Here is a 25285-nt window from a genome sequence, read left to right on the forward strand (position 1 = left end):
CATCCAAAAGGGACACAGCGTGGGTAACAGAACCTCGGGCGAGCAACGGATTTCTTGAGAAATTAAGAGAGGCTGGCACAGGGAAGGAGACGCCTTAGGGGTGCCAACTCTGGGCTTGGAAATTCCTTGAAATTTGGGGGTGGAGCCAGGGAAGGGCAGGGTTTGGGAAGGGACCTCCGCAGGCTATAACACCCGAGAGTTCACTCTCCAAAGCAGCCCTTTTCAGGCCACTGGTGCTAAATGCTCCATGAAGCCTTTTTAAACACCTTCCCTTCTGGCTGCTTTTCTTGCGGGGGTGGGGGGTGGGGACTGCCTTATGTATTGCCGCCACAGGGGTAGAGGAATTCCTCTTCCTTTTCCACACAGCCTCTGCAGCAACGGCACTCACAGTCTCCTGGCAGCAGGCCACCTGGGTTCTGGATCACGTTCAGTGCCGGCTCAGAAAAGGGCCCTGCTGGTCTCGGAAGGGAAAGCCGCAGAGCCGGCCCGGCAGAGGGATGCCGGCTCCGGCCCAGCAGGGGAGGGCAGCAGGCCCCTTTGGACCACAGGGGCTCCTTCAGCTGAGAGGCATGGAGACCGGAGGTGGGGTGCGAGAGGGCAGGAGGGACTGGGGACAGAGCCGGAGTGTCTGCCCCTCCGTCCCCGGCCACCAGCACTCGCTGGGCCCGGCCACAGAGCCGGCACTATGGCGACAGGGTCACACAAACAAGCGCCAAGCAGTAAACAAATGCAGAGCAGGCAGGGATGGAATTTCAGAGCGAGGAGGCACAATGAGGAGCAGCGGGAGCATTTCCTCAGCCCCTTTCCTCCAAAAACGGCAGTTTCAGTGCCATTTCCTAAGCACATCCAAGCCGGCCGGGCTGGGCACCGTGGTCTCAGCACCCCTTATCAGCCCTGGATTTGCTGCCAAGGCGGGTGTTTATTCTAGCAGGCTCCCACCTATGCACATGGTACAGTTGAGGAACTAGATCTGAGTCCACCATCGCCTTAGAAACCAACAAGATTTTTGGGGTAGAAGCTTTCGAGAGTCAAAGCTCCCTTCGTCAGATACGAATAGGAATGGCGATCCTGGAGCCAGAAGGCAGGAGGGGGTGTTGCAAAGAAGGAACTCGGATTGCAGAGGGGCAACGCAAAGGGTGATCAGCTTGAGGAGAGCAGAGGAGAAATGCTCGAAGGTAGAGAACCCAGGAGCGAAGAATCCTGTGTCCCTATTCAGCCCAGGAGGGTCCATCGTTCTGAAATCTGTGAATGAGCTGAGGTGACCCTTCTAAGTTGGGGCTCACTAGCAAAAGGAGATTCTTGGCCTAGTTTTCCTTCCTCAGGCAAAGCAAATGCTTTCATTCCTTGGACAATTCTCTCTCTCACGTATTTGTAGCTCATCCTTCCTCCAAGGAGTTCAGAGCTGTTTCCCCTCCTTCTCCCCATTACCCTCACAACAGCCCTGTGAGGTTGATGAGGTCAGACAGCGCAGATTGGCCCAAGGTTCTCCAGTGAACTTCACAGCAGAGAAGAGGATTGGAATCCAGGATCTCCCCACTCCTAGTCTGACACACAGCCTAACCACTACTCTACACTGCCTGCTCTGGCTCCTGGACGGGACCAAAAAACCTCAAGTAACCATGAGAGGGACAAAAAGACTTCTGCCATCCTTTTCCTCTGCAGTCTTCTTATTGCCGGTTGACTTCAGCACCCGGACCAAATTCTATCCATGAGGCAAAGGGACACCTCAGGCTACCTTGGAGCAGGTGACTTGAAGGCCATGAGCAACATCCTCCCTCCAGCCAACGGGGGGCAGCAGCCTTCGCTTGCATGACCGTCAAACCAGCATATCCCTACTTGGCTGCATTTCTCCAGCTCCTTAGGCTAGGAGTTCAAATTACGATGTGGAAATGGGGCTGGCATGGATTGTTAATGGGACTCCGCCAGCGCCAATCGGGCAGCTCCTCGCCAGGCCCCGGGAACTGAAACATAACTCAGTGAACTGTAAATATTTAAAGTGGCCAGGATAGCAAATCCTGATCATTACGACGCTTGATTAATCAACTCTTCCCAACTAAAGCAAATGGTTTTCCTTCACAGCCACACTCTCAAGCAGGGCTCTGTGTACTAGGGAGCACACAAGAAGAAAAAGAAGAGTTGGTTTTTTATATGCCAACTTTCTCTACCACTTAAGGAAGAATCAAACCGGCTTACAATCACCTTCCCTTCCCCTCCCCACAACAGTCACCGGGTGAAATAGGTGGGGCTGAGAGAGTGTGACTAGCCCAAGGTCACCCAGCTGGCATGTGTAGGAGCGGGGAAACCAACCCGGTTCACCAGATTAGACTCCGCCACTCACGTGGAGGAATCAAACTCGGTTCTCCAGATCAGAGTCCACTGCTCCAAAACACCACTCTTAACCACTACACCACGCTGGCTCTCCCCATGCAGGTCTTTCCCCAAGGACGACGAGATCTGATTTAAGAGTGTAACGGGCTCAAGAGGCCCAAGCCCAAAGTGGGGTCAACCATCCTTGCGGCTTCCAGAGGGATCTTAAACGAGGATTGGTCCTTAGTGTTTAAGGACGCAAATCATAAACGTTCACCTCGCTTCTTCCAGATACCCTCCAACAGAACTTTATCCTTGCCAGACCATTTCCGCTGGTTAGAAATTCATAAGTTCAGACGAGCTTTCTTATTGGCGAGATGTAATGCCCTAGACTCAGCCAAGACACAAGGGAGATATAATAAAATTACTGCAGAAGAACTAAAGTGCCCATTTTGTCCGTATCAAATAAGGCTCCCCAGCCCACATTGTTTTAGAATGTCCACAAAATAATATTGCAATGAAGTAAATATATCACTCCCTGGTTAAACAGCTTTCTGAGAAGCGGAAACTGCGTTAGCTGCTGTCAAATAGATCGGTCAATTTCGTGAGAGATGTGGCAACTTTTCTCTTTACAGTGTCAAGGAAAAATTAAATTTCATTTCCCCTTTTTAAAGCGTGAAGTGGTTGATGGATAACCAGTGGCTGTTAAATCTAGGGAAAAGAAAAAGAGGGAGCCACTGAACTACGGCCCTTCCCCAAGCCAGGATGCATCCCACACACAGCCTGCTCCACTGGGCAGCAGCGGCCAGCAGGGGAGCCGCTATCCAAAGCCCACCTCCCCATCCACTCGACAGAAGGAAACACCCATCACACACTGCTATTCACGACCATTCAGCAGGAACCGCAGGAGGCCCAGACTGAAGGGCACTCCAGTCGGCTGGGTGTGACCGTCTGCTCTGTGGTCAGCGGTGGAAAATCCCAGGGGAAAGACGCCCCATTTTGGACTGTCTCTAAGGTGCTGCTGGACTCAAATCTAGCTGTTCTACTGCAGACCAACTAGGCTACCCTCTGAAACTGGCTCAGTGGTGGAGAATCTGCTTGGCATGCAGAAGGTCCCAGGTTCGATCCCCGGCATCACCAGTTAAAGGGATTAGGCAGGTAGGTGATGTGAAAGACCTCTGCCTGAGACCCTGGAGAGCCACTGCCAGTCTGAGTAGACAATACTGACTTTGATGAACCCAGGGTCTGATTCAGTATAAGGCAGTTTCATGTGTTCATGTGTTGAAACCAGAAATCAGTTGGGCACACACCCCGCAGCCACCAGGAATTCCCAGAAGGGAAGGCAGCACTTAAGAGTGAGAAATAAATCATTCACGTTGCTCTGAAACCCTCTCTCGCCTCACGAACCATGCCAGGCCTCCCACAAAACAGGCACCACGTGCCACACTACTTGTGCGGTCAGTTTGGATTATCCCTTTTTCAGAAATAGCAAAAAGTGAGCGGCAGACGGTGAACCAGCACAGCCAGGCCCCATGCCAAAACACAGCTCCCCCTTTGTGCTCTGCTTCCTGTACTAACCGCTAGATCGCACCACCCCTCCACTTGAGTGGGATTTGGGGGGTTATTGTGAGTCCTACCCTCTGCTGCCCACAGGAACAGCTCCCTGCCCTCTTGTAAGGGACAGCTCTTCAAATACTTCAAGAGAGCAATCCTGCCCCCACTCAACCTCCTCTTCTCCAGACTGAACATTCCCAACTCCCTCTGCCTTGGTCTCCAGGCCCCTGATTAACCTCGTGCTCTCCTCTGCACCCACTCCAACCTGTCCACATCCTTTTGGAAGTGAGGCCTCCAGGATTGTGGATGGAACATTTGCTGCTCTCCAGCCGTCAGGGTGACTACCTTATTTCTGTGCAGACTTGCCACCTGGGGTTGCCAGCCAAAGCTTTTCCAAGACATCACCAACTATCTCCACCCCATCCCAGAACATTCTCACAGGCTCTGGAGGCAGTTGCCCGGGGGCAGCCATGTTAAGTGCAACAGAAGTCCCCTGGTGGCTTAAAGACTAGTAACATTTATTCCAGCACGAGCTTCCACGAGTCACAATGCACTTCCTCAGGTGCAACGTAGAGGAAGAGGCAGGCCAGTCCTGGCTTGCAAACAGACCCTTGATCAGAAGCAACTAAGTGCCGACACCAACAGACAGAAACCAATCCCTAGGGACCACCCTCCGTAACCAACCCCCGTGCCGACCCCATCCCCGCAACGATGCAAACAACACCATCACAGGACCAAAGTGGCCGGCCGTGCCACCAAAGGCTCATTCACCACCACGGCCTGTGACGAAAAATATTCCCTCGCCCTCTGCTGCCACAAACCAGACTGTCCCCCACACAAGAGGATGAAGGGACACACAGGGGACATTGCAAAAATAGCTGAGTCTTCTGGACTCTCTTGGCACTAACATCTCACCCCCTTCACCAGCCTGTCTGTGCCTGCCAAAAGAAGACAACATCCCATGCAGGCAACAAAGCTGACTCCCCGCAATTGTACTGGTATTCTTTTTGCTTTAAACCACAGTAAAGTCCTGATCTTCCTTCATCCCACTCTGGTGGAGGCTCAGGGGCCAGAGGTGCTCTGAGCGCCATTCATGACCCTTGGCTAGGGTTGCCAGCTCCGAGCTGGGAAATACCTGGAGATTTTGGGGGTGGAGCCTGAGGAGGGCAGAGTTTGGAGAGGGGAGGGACTTCAGTGGTGTATAACGCCACAGAGCCCACCTTTCAAAGCAGCCGTTTTCTCCAGGGGAACTGATCTCTGTTGCCTGGAGATTGGCTGCAATCCCAGGCAGTCTCCAGCCACCACCTGGAGGTTGGCAACCCTACCCCTCGGCTAAGGGCAGGGCTTCTTCCCACATGCGCAGCCCTGCCTGACGTGGAGAGTCTCAGCTCTCTCCCAATACCCCTCGAGGCTCTGACTTCCTCAACAGCCTGCAATTGCAATTCCCCCGAGGGGAAACGGCCGACACACAAAGCAAGACGCACAGACACCCCACCCCAAGAAGCCTCCCTTTTACACTCCTGGAGAAAACACGCCTGCAGATTAAGCCCCCTGCTTATCTGGCAACATTTTATTCCCATGATAAAATCTGGATTTTCTGGTTGCAGCTGAAATGTTTTTTTTGTACAGGCCCCATGTTCAACTGGTTCCCCCCCCCCCCCGCCCTCTCTTGCCCCATGGGGGGAAAAGGCTAGGCTTGGCTAGAGCAATTTGGAAGTCAAAAACCATAAAATGAAGCCTACGCACTGAAGCATCCAAAAGCTGGAGTGCCTGTGAGCACAACCCGGCCCACCCCCAGGCACATCTTTGCCAACCAAGCCCAGCCCAAAGAGGTAGGGGCCCGCAACATGATGCCCATGGATGCCCAAGGTATTCACTGACACCTTATGTATTCATTCATTCATTCATTCATTCATTCATTCATTCATTCATTCAATATATAGCCAGCCTTCCCTGGCCAGGGGGGCACCCGCCAAGTGTTCTTAGAAAGTGGGTGGGGCCCAGTGGGGCTCTTGCTCAGCAAGGCTTCTGATAGGCTGCGCAGATTTTTTAAAAATCGCTTTGGCAACAGTTCCTCCACAGTACAAGGATCTTCACTGCATGACTGAAGGTAAGCTGTGAGCATGCAAGAAAATATTTTCAAACACCTCCTGCAGCAGCTGTTTTGTGGCACCTGTTCTGTGGCTGAGCCCACCACCCTGTGAGCCCCAGGCGCATTTCTGCAAACCAAGCCCAGCCCAAAGAGGCAGGACTCCAAAGGTGCCCGCAGGCTCAAAAAGGTCAGGGACCCCTGGTGTGGGGTATACTAAAGGGAACGAATCCTCCTGACTGAGGGCCCCTGCGGCTGTTCTGTGTGCAGAAGTTCCCAGGTTCAAGCCCTGGCGGCGTCTCCAGAGGAAGGATCTCTGGTGGCAGGTGGTGGGAAAGACTCCTTGGTTGCCTGGGTCCTGGAGGCTCTCTGCAAGTGCAGAGCAAGCCAGAAGGACCAACGGTCTGACTCAGTCAGAGACAGCTCTGTGTGTCCACAGAATCCAGCTTATCCACCCACCCACCCGCCACCACACACCAGCCCCTCCCAAAGAAGGTTTAGCCACATTTCCAGCAACCACAAAGCCAGAGCCACTGCTCTGAGGCTTTGGAAAAAGAAGCACAAAATGGTTTAAATAAATAAATGAAACAAACGGCAAGGCAACGTTCACATGATGCAAGCCATGGCTTAGGAGCTGCTTCTGTCCCCAGTTGCATCTCTTAAGAATCCTGAGTGCACCCTAAGAGTGGACGGGGGCTTTCTGGAAAGCAGCACTAAAGCCCCCAAGGGCTCTGCAATTCACAAGCGCTACCTGGCATGGCACTCAGAAGGGGACCAGCCCCTCCCATGAACCCAGATCCCCCCCGTGGCAATAACAGAGAGCTCTCAGAACATTAGGAAGACGTTCTGGACAGTCGGAGGGGTTCCTCAGTGGAACAGGCTTCCTCGGGAGGTGGTGGGCTCTCCTTCTTTAAGCAGAGGCTAGATGGCCAACTGTCAGCAATGATGATTCTGTGAACTTATGCAAATCATGAGAGGGCGGGCAGGAAGGGTTGCAACAGCGTTTGGCTCTCATGGCCATTTCTTACATGCCCAGGGAAATGCCCATTGCCACTCTGGGGGTCAGGAAGAGGTTTTCTTCCAGGCCAGATTGGCCAGGGATTCTGAAGGGGTTTTTGTTGTCATCTTCTGGGCGTGGAGTAGGGGGTCACTGGGCGTGTGTGTGGGGGGGGGAAAGATAGTTGTGAATTCCTGCATTGTGCAGGGGGTTGGACTAGATGACCCTGGTAGTCCCTCCCAGCCCTGTGATCATGTGATCCTATGTGCCAGCTCACTCACAAAGAGGCGGCCCAAAGAGAACCGTGTCCAGGGCTTTCAGCTGCAGCTTCTGCCTGTGGCTCCGGTCAGTCATCTTCAGGACAGTTCCCGTCATGGTGGCGTTGTTTATTGCCAACCTGCAGTGGGGGGGGGGAAGGGGGAGAGAGAAACGACAGGTGGTGGTCACAGCCTAGAAACAGGAAGGACATTGGAGACAAAATACAGTCTGGTCAGGGGGGTTCCAGTGGCAGGCTGCTCAAGGACACGCTGCCTCGCATGCAGGAAGGAGATTAAGCGGCAGCTTCCTTGCTTTTCACAAGGGCATCGGGACCACATTGTAAGAAGCCAGCGGCTATTTGCATTTCACAGAGCAGGAAACTTGAGGGCCTTTTCTCCGATCAGAGTATCCCCTCTGCTTAGCAGAGAACACATCCAAAACCAAAAAGTTTTGGGCATCCCCCATATTTGTAGGGGTGAGAATCTGACCAGACGAAGCAGCATTATAAAACCTGGTCAGGCTTGGGAAAGCGTAAGCATGGCGAGAGAGTGTTTATGTGGAACAAGCATTGCCTCAGCGTACGGATTCCTTTCTCTCCCTCCCATCCTGGGGAGGAACTGTGGCTCTCAGCACCTGGTTTGCATGCAAAAGGTCCCTGTTCAGTCCACAGCATTTGTAGAGATCAGATTTTTGCTTACTTTTTATTTCTATCCTGATTCTCTCCCTGATCCAGGGACTCAAAGCAACTTTTCACATCATTCTTCCCTCCTCCACCTAATCCTCACAACCACAACCAGTCAGCTGAGAGGTTGTGACAGGCCCAAGATCACCTGGCAGGCTTCCTCAGTTGAGAGAGGGATTCGATCCCAGCCATCACAGGTCCTAATCCAACACGCTAACAACTACGCCACACTAGCCCTCTGGGTCTCAGGGGAAAGGGAAGGCTGACATCTCTCAGAAGGTCAGACCAGAACCAACAGGTTGAAATTAAATTAAAAGAGTTTCCATCTAGACATTAGGAAGAACTTTCTAACAGTTAGAGCAGTTCCTCAGTGGAACAGGCTTCCTCATGAGGTGGTCAGCTCTCCTTCCCTGGAGGTTTGTAAGCAGAGGCTAAATGGCCATCTGTCAGCAATGCTGATTCTATGATCTTAGGCAGAAGATGAGAGGGAGGGCACCTTGGCCATCTTCTGGGCATTGTGTAGAGGTCACTGTGTGTGGGGGGGGAGGTAGTGAATTTCCTGCATTGTGCAGGGGGTTGGACTAGATGACCCTGGTGGTCCCTTCCAACTCCATGATTCTGCCAGAGAGCCTGAGAAGGTGCCATCGGCTGGGGTTCAGCTACATGCCCTAGTGAGCTGATTAGGCTGAAAGCAGCTTCATGGGGAACCAGGTTCCCCATCGCCCCGCCAAGAAGAAAAGTTGGTTTTTATACCTCGCATTTCTCTACTGAAAGAAGTCTCAAAGCGGCTTACAATCACCTTCCCTTCCCCTCTCCACAACACACACTTTGTGAGGTAGATGGGGCTGAGAGAGTTCGGAGAGAACCATGACTAGCCCAAGGTCACCCAGCAGGCTTCATGTGGAGGAGTGGGGAAACCAACCCAATTCTCCACATTAGAGTCCGCCGCTCTTAACAACTACACCACACTGGCTCTCCAAGGGCAAAGGGGCGCTCTGTCTTCCTCCGTGTGCAGGGGACACCTGCCCAGAACAACATCACTGTCCCAAGCATTACAAGTTACTGCTTCTCTCATTGTGCATATCTCCTGCGGAAGGACATGCATAGGGGTGCTGGTGGAGGAAAGGAAGCCACCTCCCGAGTAGGCAGCAGCTGCCCGAAAGAGCTGGCAAGACCAGCCCTGCCGATAGGCTGATGGTCCCGCTACAAGCATTAATCGCCTGGCGCAACCCCAAATGGGGCACCTGGTGAGTTTCCCCTTTGGAGGTCGGGCTGCGCAGGAAGCAGCTCAGTGAAGCCTCCCTCATGGCCAGAGAGCCCCTCCTCTGCAAATGCCCCCAACGGTGAAGACCCTAAGAAAGCAGGTCAAGGGAGGGGGTCCTGCTCTAAAGGTGGCATTGCTGGAAGGGAGGGGTCCATCTCCCGCTTTCCCAGTTACTGTCTAAAATCACATTAGACATAACACGGGGTCAGACACCTGGCCCTTCCCGCAAACAACCCTGCCACAGAAATACCACACACTACCCCACTCACATTCTGTTGCCTCGGCTTTGCCCAGGTCTGGACTCCTACACACAACTGGACAAGGTGAACGGCTGCAGTGCAGAAAAGTTTCAAGAGTGGGCAGGGAGGGGAATGACTGGTCTCCTGCCCCAAAGGGCTTTGGGTATCTTTCCTTCAGCGTGGCGTGGTGGTTAAGAGTGGTGAACTCTAATCTGGAGAGCGGGGTTTGATTTCCCTCTCCTCCACATGAGTGGCTGACTCTAATCTGGAGAACCAGGATAAAAACCATCTCTTCTTCAAAGCCAATAAATCCTTGGCCAGTCACAGGGCAGAGAAACTGCTTCTTTTTAAGCCCTGTGGCTGAGAGGATCGCCAGACTCTCTCCGGTGCTTATAGGTTATCCGGGCTGTGTAACCGTGGTCTTGGAATTTTCTTGCCTGACGTTTCGCCAGCAACTGTGGCAGGCATCTTCAGAGTAGTAACACTGAAGGACAGCCTTCGACAATATCTCTCCAGTGCGTTCCAGGATCCTTGGACAACCAGAGGCCGGAACTCTTGTGTTGAGATGCAGTGACCCGAGGTCACAGGTGGCAGATTATCGAGGCACATCTACAGAGATGTCGAAACTGGTTTTGCCAGGGTACCCCACAGAGGCTCGTAAAGAGAAATCAGGCCTCTCGGACTCTTCACACCCCCACAAAGCTGCCATCCCCGGGCCTCTTCCAGGGAAGCCACGACATTCTGCTGGCTTCCCTGCGCATGCAGAAATGCCCCTGCTCCAAACCACGGGATCTTTGCTCCCCTGCCCCGCTCCCAGCAGCATTACTGACCTTGGCATGGCGTGCCCGGTGAGCTGAAGTTTCCGGAAGGTTTCTTCGTATTGGGACAACTCCACGTAAGTGATCAGCCACTGAACCACCTCCTCAGTCGTCCAGTTGTACACTGCAAAAACAACAACATACAGGGGGGACCAAGTAAGCAGCTGAAGGGGCCCAACCCCTGCATTCAGGTCTCCCTGTCTCCAGACCCGAGGGGCAAAGGAGGGGAGGGAGTAGATATCCATCAGGACTAGGAGCTACTGACAGCCTCCTTCTCCATTAATTTGCCTACTCCCCTTTTGAAGCCTTCCTAGTTGGTGGCCATCACTACATCCTGTGGCAGTGAGTTCCACAATTTAACTATGTGCTGAGTGAAGAAGTACTTCCTTGTGTCTGCCCTTTATCTCCCACCCTTCGGCTTCAGCAGATGACCCAGGGTTCTAATATGATGGGAGAGGAAGAACAGCTTCTTCCTGCCCACTCTCTCCTCTCCATGCACAGATCTTTAGACCTCTGTTGTGTCTCCCTTTCCTCACACAGCAGACTCCTCTAGAAAATAAAAGAAATCATTTGTGAACCTTAAAATGCTGTGCCCAGTAAAGAAAAACTTTGTGTTGGCTCCAGTTCCCCTGCCCTCTTCCTGGTGTGAATTAAACCTGGTTCAAGGAGATGGAAGAAAACTCTGGCCTTCAAAGGGAACAGACAATATCGCAGGGTTGTGGGTTTTGATGCTACGGGGGTGTGCATTTTGTAAGAGCCGCTGGAAGTCACTCTGGCTTTATGAAGAAAGCAGCGACACACTCACATTATATAAATGAAATTATACTTTAAATTCCGTAGAGAATTCAAGTGTAGCAACACAAAGCATCTGCCTTATAGTTCTGCTTCAATACATGGAATACAAACACTCCACATGCACAAAAGAAAGAAACACTATTTTCAAAGGATTTCCTTTTGAAAGAGTTTAATGTTCGTTGCAGGTTTTTAGATCTTTGTATTTCTTTCTGTATTCATGCATGAAAAACGCTGATTATAGTATTAACGTGCATTTAGCTGGTGGTATGTTTTCATCACAGCAAGAACGAGGCAGCGTAGAGGCTCCAAGGACAGGGTGGGAAGGCCTGACTGAAGTCTCCCTCCCTTAGATAAGTCAGAAGGTGGTGGGAACCTCCCGGCCTGTTTGGGCCTCAGAGAGATTTGCTGGTTTATGCTCACAATATCTGATGGCAATTAAGATAAGCCATTTGTAAACAAGCCAAGTTGTCTTGTCCGTGAGCCCATCAAGACACTCTCCGGCTCTTGTTGAAGCCCCCTGGAAAACCTGCCACAAAGCAACTGGGGACACTTCTCCCACACTGGCCCTCATCAGACTGAAAGCCCCACAGATCTAAACGAGCAAAGCATTCATTTCTAATAAGCGTTGCTTGTTTTCCAGCAATCGTTCCACTTAAGAGCACCCTCTGCCCATTCTCTGACTCCACAGCAAAACTGAGCACAGAAGCCAATCTCCTGTGGCTCTTTGGTTCCATCTCCCGCCTGGTGGGATGGGATCTAGCCGGCGTCCCAGCAGGAGAGGATCCAGCAGAACCAAAATGGAAGTTTGCTCCCCTTGAGCAAAACTGTTGGCATCTGCACGACTGTCAGAATTCGCAGCCCAGGAAGGTTGAGGCAATGAAATGGCCACCAGAAGCAGAAGGGAAGCCGCTGGCAGCGGGCGGAGTGTGGCCTGCTTTCTCTCAGAGGCACTCAGAGCCCCTGGCCACCCACGCCCGAGAAGTGCCTCCCATCCCAGGAGCACGAAGGGTCTGTTCATTATCTCTGCAGCACTTCTGCAGCGCAAAAGAGCTTTACAAGCCTTCTGTCCTCACATCCGTCCTGCGAGAGAAGCCCCATCTCTGGCATCTCGCTCTGTGTTTTAGTCAGCTCTGCCCCAAGCGTCAAAATTCTTCAGCGCCAGTTTAAAACATCTCTTTCCTATTGTGCAACATTGCCTGCCACAAACTCTGAGATATGTTTGAGGTCCTTTTCTGGACAGGGCACCCCTCATTTGATGTGCAAACATTTTCTCCTCCAAGAGGAAATCATCTTCCCTCCCCATTTGCAACCCCCAAAGAGGCTTTTTGCAGAGATTGGTACAAAGGAAACCTAAGCAGCCCTTACTGCCACTCAGCGGCCTGAGCCCTCTCCTTGGGGGGCGTGGCCCTCCGTTTCTCACCCTCTTGGGAAGACAGACAGGACTGAAGGCAACCCCAAGGAGGACCTGGGACAGAAATCCTAAAACTTGCTAAAGCTCCGGCGTGCCACCTGGAGTGTCTGCGACCCTTGATTGCATTACAATAAAGGTGTTCAGTTCCATATGAGCAGCCAGTGTAATGCAGCGACAAAAAAAGCTAATGTGATCTTGGGGTGCATCAGAAGAGACATAATTGCAAGATGTCACAGTTCCTCTGCACACAGCATTGGTCAGGCTGCACCTGGAGTACTGTGTGCAGTTCTGGAGGTCTCACTTCAAAAAGGATGTGGACAGAATGGAGCGGGTGCAGAGGAGAACAATGAGGATGGTCAGGGGCCTGGAGATCAAGCCCTACGAGGAAAGGCTGAGGGACTTGGGAATGTTTAGTCTGGAGAAGAGGAGGTTGAGGGGGGACAGGATTGCTCTCTTGAAGCATCTGAAGGGCTGTCCCTTAGAGGAGGGCAGGGAGCTGTTCCTGCTGGCAGCAGAGGATAGGACTCGCAATAATGGGTTTAAATTGCGGGAGGAAAGGTACCAGCTGGATATTGGGCGGGGGGGGGGGCAATTTACAGTAAGAGTTGTTCAACAGTGGAATCAGCTACCTAGGGAGGTGGTGAGCTCCCCCTCACTGGCAGTCTTTGAGCAGAGGCTGGGCAAACAGTTGAGGGATGCTCTAGGCTGATGCTGCATTGTGCAGGGGGTTGGACTAGATGGCCTGAATGGCCTCTTCCAACTCTATGATTCTATTATTCCTTTCCAGATGCACCATGGGATGCCCATGAACAATCCACTTCCAATCCATTTCCAATTCACTTCAGAGATGATTTTCAAGTGGATTTTGCCATTTCACACAGTTACATCCAGTTGCAAAGCAGACTGAAAGTGAATTGAAAATGCATTATCCAACATGTGTGAAAGGGCCATAGGTGTCCAAAGCAAGAATCTGGGAGTTGGCTATTGACATCTGCCCAGTAAGACAATCACCCCCAAACCAGAGATCTCCCCCCTCTCACGTGGTTCCCCTGGGAGGCAGGAACAAGCTGTCCTTTGGCTGTCTCAATCACAGCTTCTTTTGGATGACCTCTGTCTGCTTCTCCCTGCAATTCTCTGAGCTCTTTCGGAGGGCCAGCTACCCAGCCCTCAGCAAATACATTCATACATACATGAAGCAGCCTTCTGATAAATCTGACCCCTGGTTCCTCAAGGTCAGTATTATCTACTCAGACTAGCCACCACTCTCCAGAGTTTCAAGCTGAGGTCTTTCCCATCACCTACTACCTGGTCCTGTTAATTAGAGATGCTGGGGATTGAACCTAGGGCCTTCTGCATGCCACGCTGATGCTATGCCACTGAGCCATGGTCCCCTCTCATCCTTTACTTTCCAGATACAGCATGGGATTTCCACATCTCCTCCAAAGGAGCAGAGCCAGATGATCGGTCTCCAGAGCAAGTATCTGGAGGTGGGCTACTAACACCCAACCAGCAACATAATCACCTCCAAACCAGAGGTCTCTCCCCTCTCGCATGGTTCCCCTGGGAAGCAGGAAGAGCTGTCCTTTGGCTTTCTGCATCACAGCTTCTCTTTCAGATGACCTCTGTCCATTGTTCCCTGCAATTCCTGAGCCCTTCCTGATGGCGAGCTACCCAGCCTTTGCCAAAGCATCACATCTCTGCCAAGAGTACACTATCCGCTGCCACCTCCCTCCATGAAGGCACCAACGACCAGAGCGGACTTACCTTCAGAGGCCTTCCAGGCCTTCCAGAGATCTTCAACGCTAATGAGATTATCCTCCCCATGGAAGGTGCTGTGCTGGAGTGTAGGATCGTGGTAATTCAGATCTTCCCTGAGGAACTAGAAGAAAAAAGCAAAATATCAGCCAGTTGGCACAAGAGTTCACTATCAACAGTTATTGCAAGCTGGAAAGAGTATTTGGTTTGGATAGGCAAGAGACACAGGTTCAAATTCCTTCCCAGATACAGCGGGCTTTGGGCACGTGATAGCCTCCTTCACAGGGACAACGAGAAGGTTTGCCCTGGCTGCAAAGATAAGAGCCAATTAGGTTTTAAAGAGACTAACTGCTTAGGAAATTTTAGAGAGGATAATTTTTAGTTTAAATGGACTTATATTGTACAGTTATCCTGTGTTAATTGTGTTTAACTTTTATTTTGCATTTACATTTTTAACTTTGACTTCACAGATTTCTGTATAACTATAAAGACTGTATAACTATAAGGACACTTTGTAATGGCCTATGGCTATCCAAGTAAACTCATTCATTCATTCATTCATTCATTCAAGAAGTTTTTTTTTTTAAGCACACACAAAATAATTTAGCATTTTGTTTTTAACCTGTCACACCCCAAGCAGGCTCTTTGGTCTTACCAATCCGAAAGACTAACGCTGTTCACTCCTTGGCTGCTAACTTTTCCTTAGGCGCCTCTGGGAAGGGGCTCATGGGAAAATCTAAGCACACCTGCCTGATGGGCCATCTTTCCCTCGTGCCCTCTTTTCACCTGCTTCCCAGCTTTGCAGAGCAGTGGCGCAGGGGGAAGAGAGGCAGAGGTCTCCTCGACTCAGTTGTAGCCTCACTGCTCCAAATTGCCCACTTGGCAGCACAAACACACAGGGCTGACCTGGTCAGCAGCATGCAAGGAAACATCAAATGAGATATTCCCAGAGAAAAGGCACACAAAGATAAGAATTGCCAAGAAGAGGAAGCCCCGATCAGGGTGTGAAAACTGCCAATTCATCTTCACTGATGGGAAGCTGAGAATAGAACGGCACAACCCTGGTCCCTCAGCTGCAGCTAGAGGCATGGAGCTGCCCTAAGAAAGTCTGATGTGCCAGCCCAAGGCAGCAAAGAACAGGCCGTGGTGGTGGGAAGGAGGGAAAGAGGAGGAGGCTTGGTACCGGGGAAAGGGACATGTGAAAAGGATGCAGAGATGAGGCACAAGAGTCAGACAGGAAGGCAGCAGCTTGGTAGAATGCAAAGGCACTTAAGGCGCGGGTTCAAATGCCAGCTCCTTATATCAGTAACATAAGAACATAAGAAAGGCCCTGCTGGATCAGACCAAGGCCCATCAAGTCTAGCAGTCCGTTCACATAGTGGCCAACCAGGTGCCTCTAGGAAGCCCATGAACAAGACGACTGCAGCAGCACCATCCTGCCTGTGTTCCACAGCACCTCATAGAATAGACATGCTCCTCTGATCCTGGAGAGAATAGGTATGCATCATGAGTAGTATCCATTTGTACTAGTAGCCATTGATAGCCCCATCCTCCATAAGAGAATAAGAAAGGCCCTGCTGGGTCAGACCCAGGCCCGTCAAGTCCAGCAGTCTGTTCACACAGTGGCCAACCAGGTGCCTCCAACCAGGTGTTTGTAGGCTTCCTAACAAACAAGACCACTGCAGCAGCATTTATCCTGCCTGTGTTCCACACCACATAATATAATAGGCATGCTCCTCTGATCCTGGAGAGAACAGGCATGCATCATAACTGGTATCCATTTTGACTAGTATCCACGGATACCCCTCTCCTCCATGAACATGTCCACTCCCCTCTTAAAGCCTTCCAAGTTGGCAGCCGTCACCACATCCTGGGGCAGGGAGTTCCACAATTTAACCATGCTAACATATTCAATGTGCCTAGGATACAGCCTGTTTTATCAGATGTGTGAAGCAGTCACCTAAGCAGGTAGGGTAGGTATGCACACCCTGAATGGGGCAGAGAGTAACAAAATGAGGCAAAAAGTTCTGCCGGTGCCAGAGACAGCCGCAGGTGCGCTGCAGGATTTTATGGAGCAGACATGGCTGCAGAGTGCCAACAAACGAATTCCAGATCCAAGCCCTGTGGGTGTGACGACTCTGAGCAGCAGCTGCAGAGAACAAGCTGGCACAGAAAGACAGAGAGCGGAGCAACTCAGCGGGGCCGTCCCTTTCGGCAGAGAACTAGAAATCGACACACACGGCTGGTGCTGGAGAGTGTACTGATGGACAAAGACAAAATGCAGGTCAGATAACACAAGCGCCAAAGGGAAGGAAGAAAAGGAAGCCGGCACCCCAGAATGGGCTCCGCTGCAGCATGCCCCACGGATCCCTGACAGAGCTTTTGTTTCGAAGTTACAGTTCTGGAAAGAGGGATTAAGAAAATCTGTGCTTTTTTGGTGACCCTCTCCGTGAGCCAAGCGCCCGGCTCAAAAAGGACCTTCAGGAGATGCTCCAAGATCACCAAAGATTAAAGACGGGTAGCAGAGCTAAAGGGGAGGGGGTAAAGATTTATAGCTGTTATCTCCCCCCCACCATCACCTCCGCCAGTTCAGCCTGCAATATCCAAGGACAAGAAGGCAAAGTCACACCGAGTGGCCAACATGCGCAAGCTCAAAGCGACTGCCGGCGCCCCCAGGGATGGAGGGTGGGGGGGAGCCAGCTGTCCCTCAGTATATTTAGCTCAGGAAGGAAAAGTGATCTCCTGTCGGGCCTTCCTTCAACAGAGCACCATAAACACAGACTTCCAAGGTCTCTCAGAAGAGGACACTGGTGGGGGGCGGGCGTGGAGCCCTCCTCCAGGAAGCAGAGAACGGCCAGGCCTCTAAGGTGTGGCGGAGGGGGGGCAAGAAGGCCAGAAGGCCAAGAGCGCAAGTCCACCCCAAAGGCCTGGGAGGGGGTGATCTTAGCCCAGCTATACGCAGAGAGCAGACCCTGGTGAGGCTGGCTTTCCTTCAGGGCAGGGCTGGCAAAACACTTCCAGTTTAGGGGAAACAAGGCCGAACTGAGGCCCGCTGATGCCAGGGGTTCTTCTAGCCCCACCCGCACCTGTGGTTTTTCCCCTCAAAGGAATCAACATACATGTTGGGGGAGGATGACGCACTTTGTGGTGCCTGGAAGAGCAGGCCACTGTGGCACAGACTCAGAAGCCAACAGCCCCCAGACCCAGCACGGGGACAAGGCCTTGGTCAGGACCAGCCAAAGATCACTAATTGGGTGATTAAAAATATATATATTATTATAGATGCTGAGGTTTTTGACATTAGGTTGCAATTATTGTGGTTGGCTCGAGTGCTGGTACTTGTCTGCCGCGTGCCATTTTGCATGCCAAGCAGCAGCTTTACCAGGCCACAGCCCTTCTGTGATGGAGCTTTAACCTTTGCGAAGTACTCGAGCAAAAAGTCAGCTCGTGGGCTACCTTTTCCCGTTCCAAGTCTCAGGGTTGCGAGTTCCTTTGGCAGAAATCCTGGAGGACAAAATTAATTCTCCCCATAAGGGGCTCTGCCTGCACGGAGAGCAGAAACAGGCCTTTAATTAGGAGGATTTTCCCCACGGGAGTCTGGGGCACCTTTTTAATTCGAGCCACCGCTGCCATCTTTAAATCCGCTGAACACTCCTCTCCCCACAGCAAAGCACCGGCATTTCAGAAGAAGGGTTTCATGGTTGCCGTCAGGCTAAATGTTCTAAACAGCACAGTTTAGCAAAGCAGTGGGTTGCCTAATAACGAACAGCAGCCTCTGGGACTGTTCATCTAGAAGAAGGATCTCAAGACATTCACTCAGGAACGTGCTCATTTTGGAAGGCGCTTTGGAACGGCAGCAGCAAAGGGAAAGAACAGACAGGAATATGAGAGCCCTGTGAAAATATGCATCCTTTAGGTCAATGGCCGTGAACCATAAAGCACAGTGGTGAAGTGGCCAGAGAGATCATTTTATGTACTGAAGAAGAGTTGGTTTTTATATGCCGACTTTCTCTACCACTTAAGGGAGACTCAAACTGGCTTACAATCACTTTCCCTTCCCCCTCCCCACAAGAGACACACTGTGAGGTGGGTGGGGCTGAGAGAGCTCTAAGAGAGCTGTGACTAGCCCAAGGTCACCCTGCTGGCTTCGTGTGTAGGAACGGGGAAACAAATCCAGTCCACCAGATTAGCCTCCGCTGCTCATGTGGAGGAGTGGGAGAATCAAACCTGGTTCTCCAGATCAGAGTCCACCACTCCAAACCACCGCTCTCAACCACTACACCACTACTGAATCCAAAGAAGCTGGGTAAAAACAGAAGCAGATGAAGATCACTTTCAGGCTTGTCCTGAGGTTCTCAAAAGGAAAAAAAAAACACTTGAGAAGCTTAGCTGTAACCGTATAATCTCCAGGCATGCCGGCCTCTCTCCAACATTCAAGCAAAGGGTCCTCTAGGATCGCCCACAATTTAAGAAAAAGGAATCAAAACTAATCAAAAGAAAAAAATGTCACTGACTGACTGCCTGATGCACAGACACCCTGGGAAAGACCCCCCCCCCCCGCTTCCCCTTCTGGGGCTCCCTTTGCTTGCATCCAAAACCATCTCCTTGCTTGTACCCTGCCGAGCCAGGCATTACTGTGGTCTAAATGCAATTTATAAAGCTATTCCACAAAACCACTCTGCTGGTTCCTCCAAAAGGACCCTAAATCAGCTCATAGCTGCATCATAAATCTAGGCAAATTTGGGAAGCATATATTGATTTAAAACATGTTATCCTGCTTTTCTCCCTCATAGCAGCTTGAAACTGAATAACGGCAAATAAAAACACAGCCCAGAGCAGAACAACTTCCCTCTCTTTTACTGGCCCACAAAGGACCCCCCAGACACAGCGGCAGCGAAGTCTTCTCAAGATAGGAAGGGAAGGGTCAAGACCGTTCAACAGAATCAGATCAGCTTTGCCCAGTTTCCACCCCTCTTTATAAATGTTTATAAAAATGATCATAACAAGTATAAAAATGATCTTAAATAAAGCAAAGGCAGAAAGAATGATACACTTTAATAATGTATCATTGAAGACATTGCGACATAGTAATCGTTGGCAAAATGATTGACATTAAAAATTCTTGAAAATATTTTATATGTCTACAGTATCCATGTGTGTGTTAAGTGCTGTCAAGTCGCTTCCGATTCATGGCGACCCTATGAATCAATGTCCTCCAAAATGTCCTATCTATAGGAATTGTTATTATCTAGTGATGTAGACTTTCGTAAATTAAAAAAATCATACTACACATTGAGTAAATCCTTGTCTTTCCTTGTCACTCATTCCAAAAGGAAAGAAAATCATAGAGGATTTTTATGTGCTTCTCCAAGTTTGCCAATTTTAACACTGCAAAAACTAAAAACGGCAGAGGACTTTTTTTCAGGCTCTATATTTTTAGTATGAAAAACCTATCATTTCTCTAGCTATCAAAGAGAAAATATTTTATTTATTTATTTATTTAGTGGTTTATAACCCGCCCTCCCCGGCCAAAGCTGGCTCAGAGTGGGTAAATTTAATGGGGGGTTTCCCCCAGCAATTCCAACAAATGTTCCAATTTTTTTCCATTGGAAAAATTGCGGGGGAAATACCCTTGGAGGAAAAAATACACTTTCCCCCAGGTCTTCGCAGCTGCTATGAAGGTCGGTCCTGTCTCACATGACTGTCAGCACCCTCTCCAGAGTCTCAGGCAGTAGAAGGCCTTTTACATCACCTACTATGGTCTTTTTTAGCTGGAGATGCCAGGGATTGAACACCTGGGAGCTTCTGCATGCCAAGCAGACGTCCCACTACTGAGCCACAGTCCCTCCCCAAATTGCCATTTTGGGGTCAGGAAGTAATTTTTCCTTCAGGCCAATTGACCAGGAATCCTGGAAAGCATTTTTTTTTTTTGCATCTTCTGGGCTTGAGAGGGTCACTGGGGTGTGTGTGGGGGGAGTTAGTTGTGAATTTCCTGCACTGTGCAAGGGGATGGACTAGATGGCCCTGGTGGTCCTTTCCAACTCTATGATTCTATAAAATGGAGGAGTCTGAGGAGGGGATTTTTTTCAAACTTATTTATTTTTTTGGAAAAGGTACATGCCATCTCTCCAGAGAGCTACTTAAGGCAGTTCACAGAGTAAAAACAAATACAAAAAAACAAAAACAAAAACCACATAAAATAAAACAAATCTTAAACGATATCCATGAACAGCGCTTAAGCTAAAGATAGATCATACAAAGAGCTTAAAAAGAAAGATGGAACCCCTTTGTCAAAAGCCTAGGCAAAGAGAAATGTTTCGGCTTGGTGCTACAAGGACGGGAAGAAGGCACCAGGTGAGCATAAAGGGAACGCTCACTGAACAAGTGAGATGCTGCTGCTGAAAAAGCCCTGCTGCTGGTTGCCCCACCTGTAGGCTGGGGGGGGGGGGTTAAGGGTTTCAGAAGAGGCCTTTAACTGGCAGGCTGGTCAGTGCAGGAGGAGGAGGTGTTTCTTCCATTACCCCAGGCCAGCTAGAGATTTAAAGGTCAACATTCAACTTTGCCTGGAAAGAGATAGGTAGCCAGTGCAAATTTTTCAGCACCAGGGCAATACAATCCCTGCGTCCAGCTCCCAACAATCAGCTGACTGCCACATTTTGAACCAACTACAGTTTCTGGTAATTTTTCAAAGGCAGATCTATGTAATTGCAGTAATCTACCCTTGGATATAATCAGAGCACAGATCACTCTGGCCAGATCATGCTGCTCTCAAACTAATATATTGAAAAAGCACCCAAATATTTTTTTTTTAAACCAACCCTGTCATTTACAGCTAATATGGTAACTTGTTTAAAAACAGTCCTTAGTTTTTTTAAGTGGCTGGAAGTGTGAGAGACAGAACAGATATTGGTAAATGAGTAGGTGGATTTTCCTGGAAGAAACAGACTTCCAGGCTTAGCCCCCTTACATTTGAAAATCCTGCCAAAAACCCTCCCTGTTATATGACTCCATGCTTTCAAGCTTCATCAAGTTCTTCCACCGGAAGTGACATTCCATATCAAAACTATTCTGGGAACTCTACAGAATTAGTCAGAAGCTGACTAATTTTTAGTTGGCCACAAAACTCTCAAATTCCAGCCTTTACAAAGCAGTGGGCGTTCAGATCAAGATTTCATCTTTGCTCCACTGCCAACTGCCCAAGTGCTTCACCTGGATCCCTCCACCTGGACTGAGCACAAAATCAGAAATCTAGTAATCTCTACAGAGCAGCAACCAAGATCCCAGATCCCGGGGCAGTTCTTTCCACAGAAGGATAACCCGTCAAAGTTTCATGCTTGACCAGCATTCATCTGATTTTGGCTGTCTTGTGTGCCTAATAATCTATTACATATAATTTTTAAGAATATATGAGAGACAGAGAGAGGTTCTAAGGTTTTGTGTTACAGCTATTTAAATCCCCCCAAATACCGCTGGTCTTTTTCTTTAAAAAAAAAGAAAAAAGAGGTAGAGTCTGATCTGGAGAACCAGGTTTGATTCCCCACTCCTCCACATGAGCGGCAGAGACTAATCTGGTGAACTGGATTTGTTTCCCCCACTCCTACACACGAAGCCAGCTGGGTGACCTTGGGCAAGTCACACTCTCTCAGCCTCACTCACCTCACAGGGTGTCTGTTGTGGGGAGGGGAAGGGAAGGTGATTGTAAGCTGGTTTGAGTCTCCCTTAAGTGGTAGAGAAAGTCGGCACAGAAAAACCAACTCTTCTTCTTCTAAGAGGTGCAGAGAGAGAATTGCATCCAATAGGCCTCGGGCCATTACACAGTAGACCTTACAACAAACAGGGGCCACATAAATCTTCAAGAATAGTCCTCCAATAGCAGTTTCAGAGGGTAGCTGTGTGACTACAGTAGAAAAGTTGGATTTGAGTCCAGTAGCACCTTAGAGACCAACAAGATTTTTGGGTATAATTTTCCTAGACTCTTGAAAGCTTATACTCAAAAAATCTTGTTGGTCTCTAAGGCGCTGCTGGACTCGAATCTAGCCGTCCTACTGTTGCAGCAGAGAGTGAAAGAGAGAGACAGAAAGAGGCAGGCTCAAGGAGACGCATGTCAACATACTCTGAGGCTGCCACTACTCACAGCCACAACTCCACAACTCTGGAACAATGCCACCGGCTGCTCTGCGCATCACTTTGCCCATGGGAAGTGAAGCCTGGAGAACTCTCTCTGCACTCAGAAACCTGAGCTGACGTGTTGCAGCCCGCCCAGTTCCAGAAACTTCCCCTGGGAAACTGGCCTTTGGGCAACTGAAGAGGAGATGGGAAAGTTCTAAATGCACATCAGAGTTGTGAAAATAACAAAAGTACTGGGGGGGGGGGGGTGTAGGATTTCTCAACAGGCATATCTAACTTGAGGACGTGATGGGCCCGGGCAGGTTGGACTGCCTGACAGGAAGGACCGGTTGCTGTGGAGGCCGGCTCTCGAGGCGGGAAGCTTCCAGCCTGTGAGGACACAGCTGAGTCTAGTGGCACTCTTACCCTCTGCCCGAGTGATCAGGAGCTCAAATGCACGGCGCTTTGCAATGCTCTCTCTCTCTCGGCCAAGCGGCAAAAAGACCTCCTGCAGTTCTAGCATTTTTGATAAATGCTTATGTAAAAACGGCACTTGCAGTCATCCTCAGCTTGTGGAAATACCGGAAAAGGTCAACCAACAGGCGGGGAGGGTTGTTAATTCGAGCTCCAGAGGTGGTGCCTGGCTCTGAAAGTGATCTAGGGAAAGGAGCCGTGGGGAAGGAGGATCCCTTTCTCTGCATCTTCTAAGAAAAAGGATCAGGAAAGAGCTCTTGGGGCTGTGGCGGACCAAGCGATGGAAATGTCGACTTGGTGTACAGCAGAGGTGAAAAGAACCACCTCTATGCTAGAGGTTATTAGGAAAGGAATAGAATAGAAGGTGGCTGATATTGCAATGCCCTTGAAGTACAATGTATAGTTCTAGTCATTTATTTATTCAGAAATGTAAACAGAAATTTTTGCTGCCACCTCTCCAGTGAACCTGGAATTCCAGCTGCCCTGTCTCAAAAAGGGATATCATAGTGCTGGAAAAGGGCAACCAATATTATCCAGGGACTGAACAAACCTCCCTCTGAGGAAGGTTTACGAAGGTTAGGGCTTTTTAGCTTAGAGTCACTATGATGATTGAAGGGGGGGGGGAGATCACAGAGGTTTATAAATTTATGCATGGGATGCAAAAAGTTTATCAGCAGCTTTTGATACTGTGGACCATGCGCCACCTTGTTGAGAGGGCTGGAGGTAGAAGTAGGGGTGAAGGGGTGTGCTTTGGATTGGTTGAAATCATTCCTTATGGGCAGGGCTCAGAGGGTTGCTGCAGGAGACCAGCTTGTCATAAGTGAGGGATCTGCCCTTGTGGGGTCCCACGAGGATCAGACTGATCCCCCGTGCTGTTCTATCGAATTCTATTGAAAGCCCTCAGGAAGAAATCATTTGTTTTTGAACAAGCTGTCATGAATATGCTGATGACACCCAGTTCTATGGCTCTTTATCCAAACCACCTGGTGATGCCATAGGGGTCCGGAACCAATGCCTGCGGTTAAATGTCTACGGATGAACAAGTTGAATTCTGGCCAGACTGAGGTCATGCTGGTTGCAAAGGCTGAGGCCTTGAGTGATATTGTGCTCCCCACCAGTGACGGGGTCCAGATGATGGTGGCCGACTCCATTAAGAGCCGAGAGAAGGGGGGGTTACACTGGGTCCCACATCACTGATGGAGAAGTTAAAGCAGCAGCAGCATATCTTCATTAAGCCCAGAAGGTGGTCCCATATCTTGACCCAACCAGTCTGGCCATGTGGATCCATCCTATGGTTACCTTGAGTCTAGACTGCTGTAATGCACTCTGCATGGGTCTGCCCTTAAAGTCAACTCACAAACACCAGCTGGTATGTTACACAGAAGAATGGTTATTGGTTACAGGAGACTGGACGCCAGGTGGAGCGTGCATTTCACACCCATTGTGCAGACTTTCCATTGGTTACTCTCTGCCTTCAGGACACCAGCACATGAGGGCAAATTCCTGATGGCCACAGGCGCAAAGCATGCAGGTGTGGGGGGACTCTCTTCCCCAGCTTCTTTTTGGTGAGCTGAGCAACATTTGGAGGTGAGAATGGACAGCCCTTGGAAAAGCCCTTCCACCACGTCCTTCTCGTGAAAATCAATCTCCATGCATCTCTGTATGGCCAGCACCCAAGGGAAGGGCAGATGCACCACCACACACTGGCCCCCGTCATGCCCCTTGAGGAGGAAGGAAGAGACAGAGGGGCAGGAGAACTCTAGTAAAGCTGCCTTCTGCTGAACCAGACCCCTCCCAGTCCATCAAGGTCATTACTGTCTACTCAGAATGGCAGCGGCTCTCCAGGGTCTCAGGCAGAAAGCGGTCTGAGACTTTTTAACTGGAGATACCAGGGATTGAACCTGGGACCTTCTGCATGTAAAGCAGATGCTCTACCACTGAGCCACAGCCCCTCCCTAAAAACACATGACGCTCCCTTATCCTGAATCAGACCCAGGGTCCATCAAGGTCAGTATTGTCTACTCAGACTGGCAGCGACTCTCCAGGGTCTCAGGCAGGGTCTTTCACATCTTTTGAACTGGAGATGCCGGGATTGAACCTGGGACCTTCTGCATGCCAAGCAGAGGCTCTCCCACGGAGCCCCCTGCCCCTCCCCCGAGCAACAGCTGCTGTGCCCTCACCTCGTCACTCTCCTCCACGTCCACGTTGCCATTGGCATCATCGTCCATTTGCTTGTGGATGCTGCGGACGGCTTCGAAGCTGAGCTGCTCGTCCTCGTCGCGGCACATGGGCTCGTCAATGCGGCAGAACTCTGCGCAAGAGAAGGATGTCGCACAGGGTTAGAGGCACTGCCCACAACATGCGCTTCCTCCTTGCCCTCTCCCCGGAAACCCTCCAATGCTGATGCAGAAGAAGAAGAGTTGGTTTTTATATGCCAACTTTCTCTACCACTTAAGGGAGAATCAAACTGGCTTACAATCACCTTCCCTTCCCCTACCCACAACAGACACCCTGTGACGTAGGTGGAGCTGAGAGA

The 25285-nt window shown here is 50.3% G+C and overlaps 1 protein-coding gene and 1 non-coding gene across 4 annotated transcripts in view; both read right to left on the reverse strand.

Moving 5' to 3' along the window:
• The window catches only part of STIM1 (stromal interaction molecule 1), a 96832-nt gene that overhangs the window by 19637 nt on the left and 51910 nt on the right, over window positions 1–25285 (reverse strand). For all 3 annotated transcript variants that reach the window (XM_056858536.1, XM_056858535.1, XM_056858537.1), the window contains exons 2-5: window positions 24930–25060; window positions 14179–14293; window positions 10221–10332; window positions 7229–7344 (exon numbers count right to left, since the gene is read on the reverse strand). In XM_056858536.1, coding sequence (XP_056714514.1) covers window positions 7229–7344; window positions 10221–10332; window positions 14179–14293; window positions 24930–25060 — 474 coding nt within the window. The remainder of the gene's footprint in view (window positions 1–7228; window positions 7345–10220; window positions 10333–14178; window positions 14294–24929; window positions 25061–25285) is intronic.
• TRNAV-UAC (transfer RNA valine (anticodon UAC)) lies at window positions 24630–24701 on the reverse strand. Its single transcript has one exon. It is a non-coding gene; the product is annotated as a tRNA-Val (tRNA).

Source organism: Euleptes europaea, chromosome 12 (assembly GCF_029931775.1).
Source record: "Euleptes europaea isolate rEulEur1 chromosome 12, rEulEur1.hap1, whole genome shotgun sequence".
In the NCBI taxonomy this organism is placed as follows: Eukaryota; Metazoa; Chordata; class Lepidosauria; order Squamata; family Sphaerodactylidae; genus Euleptes; species Euleptes europaea.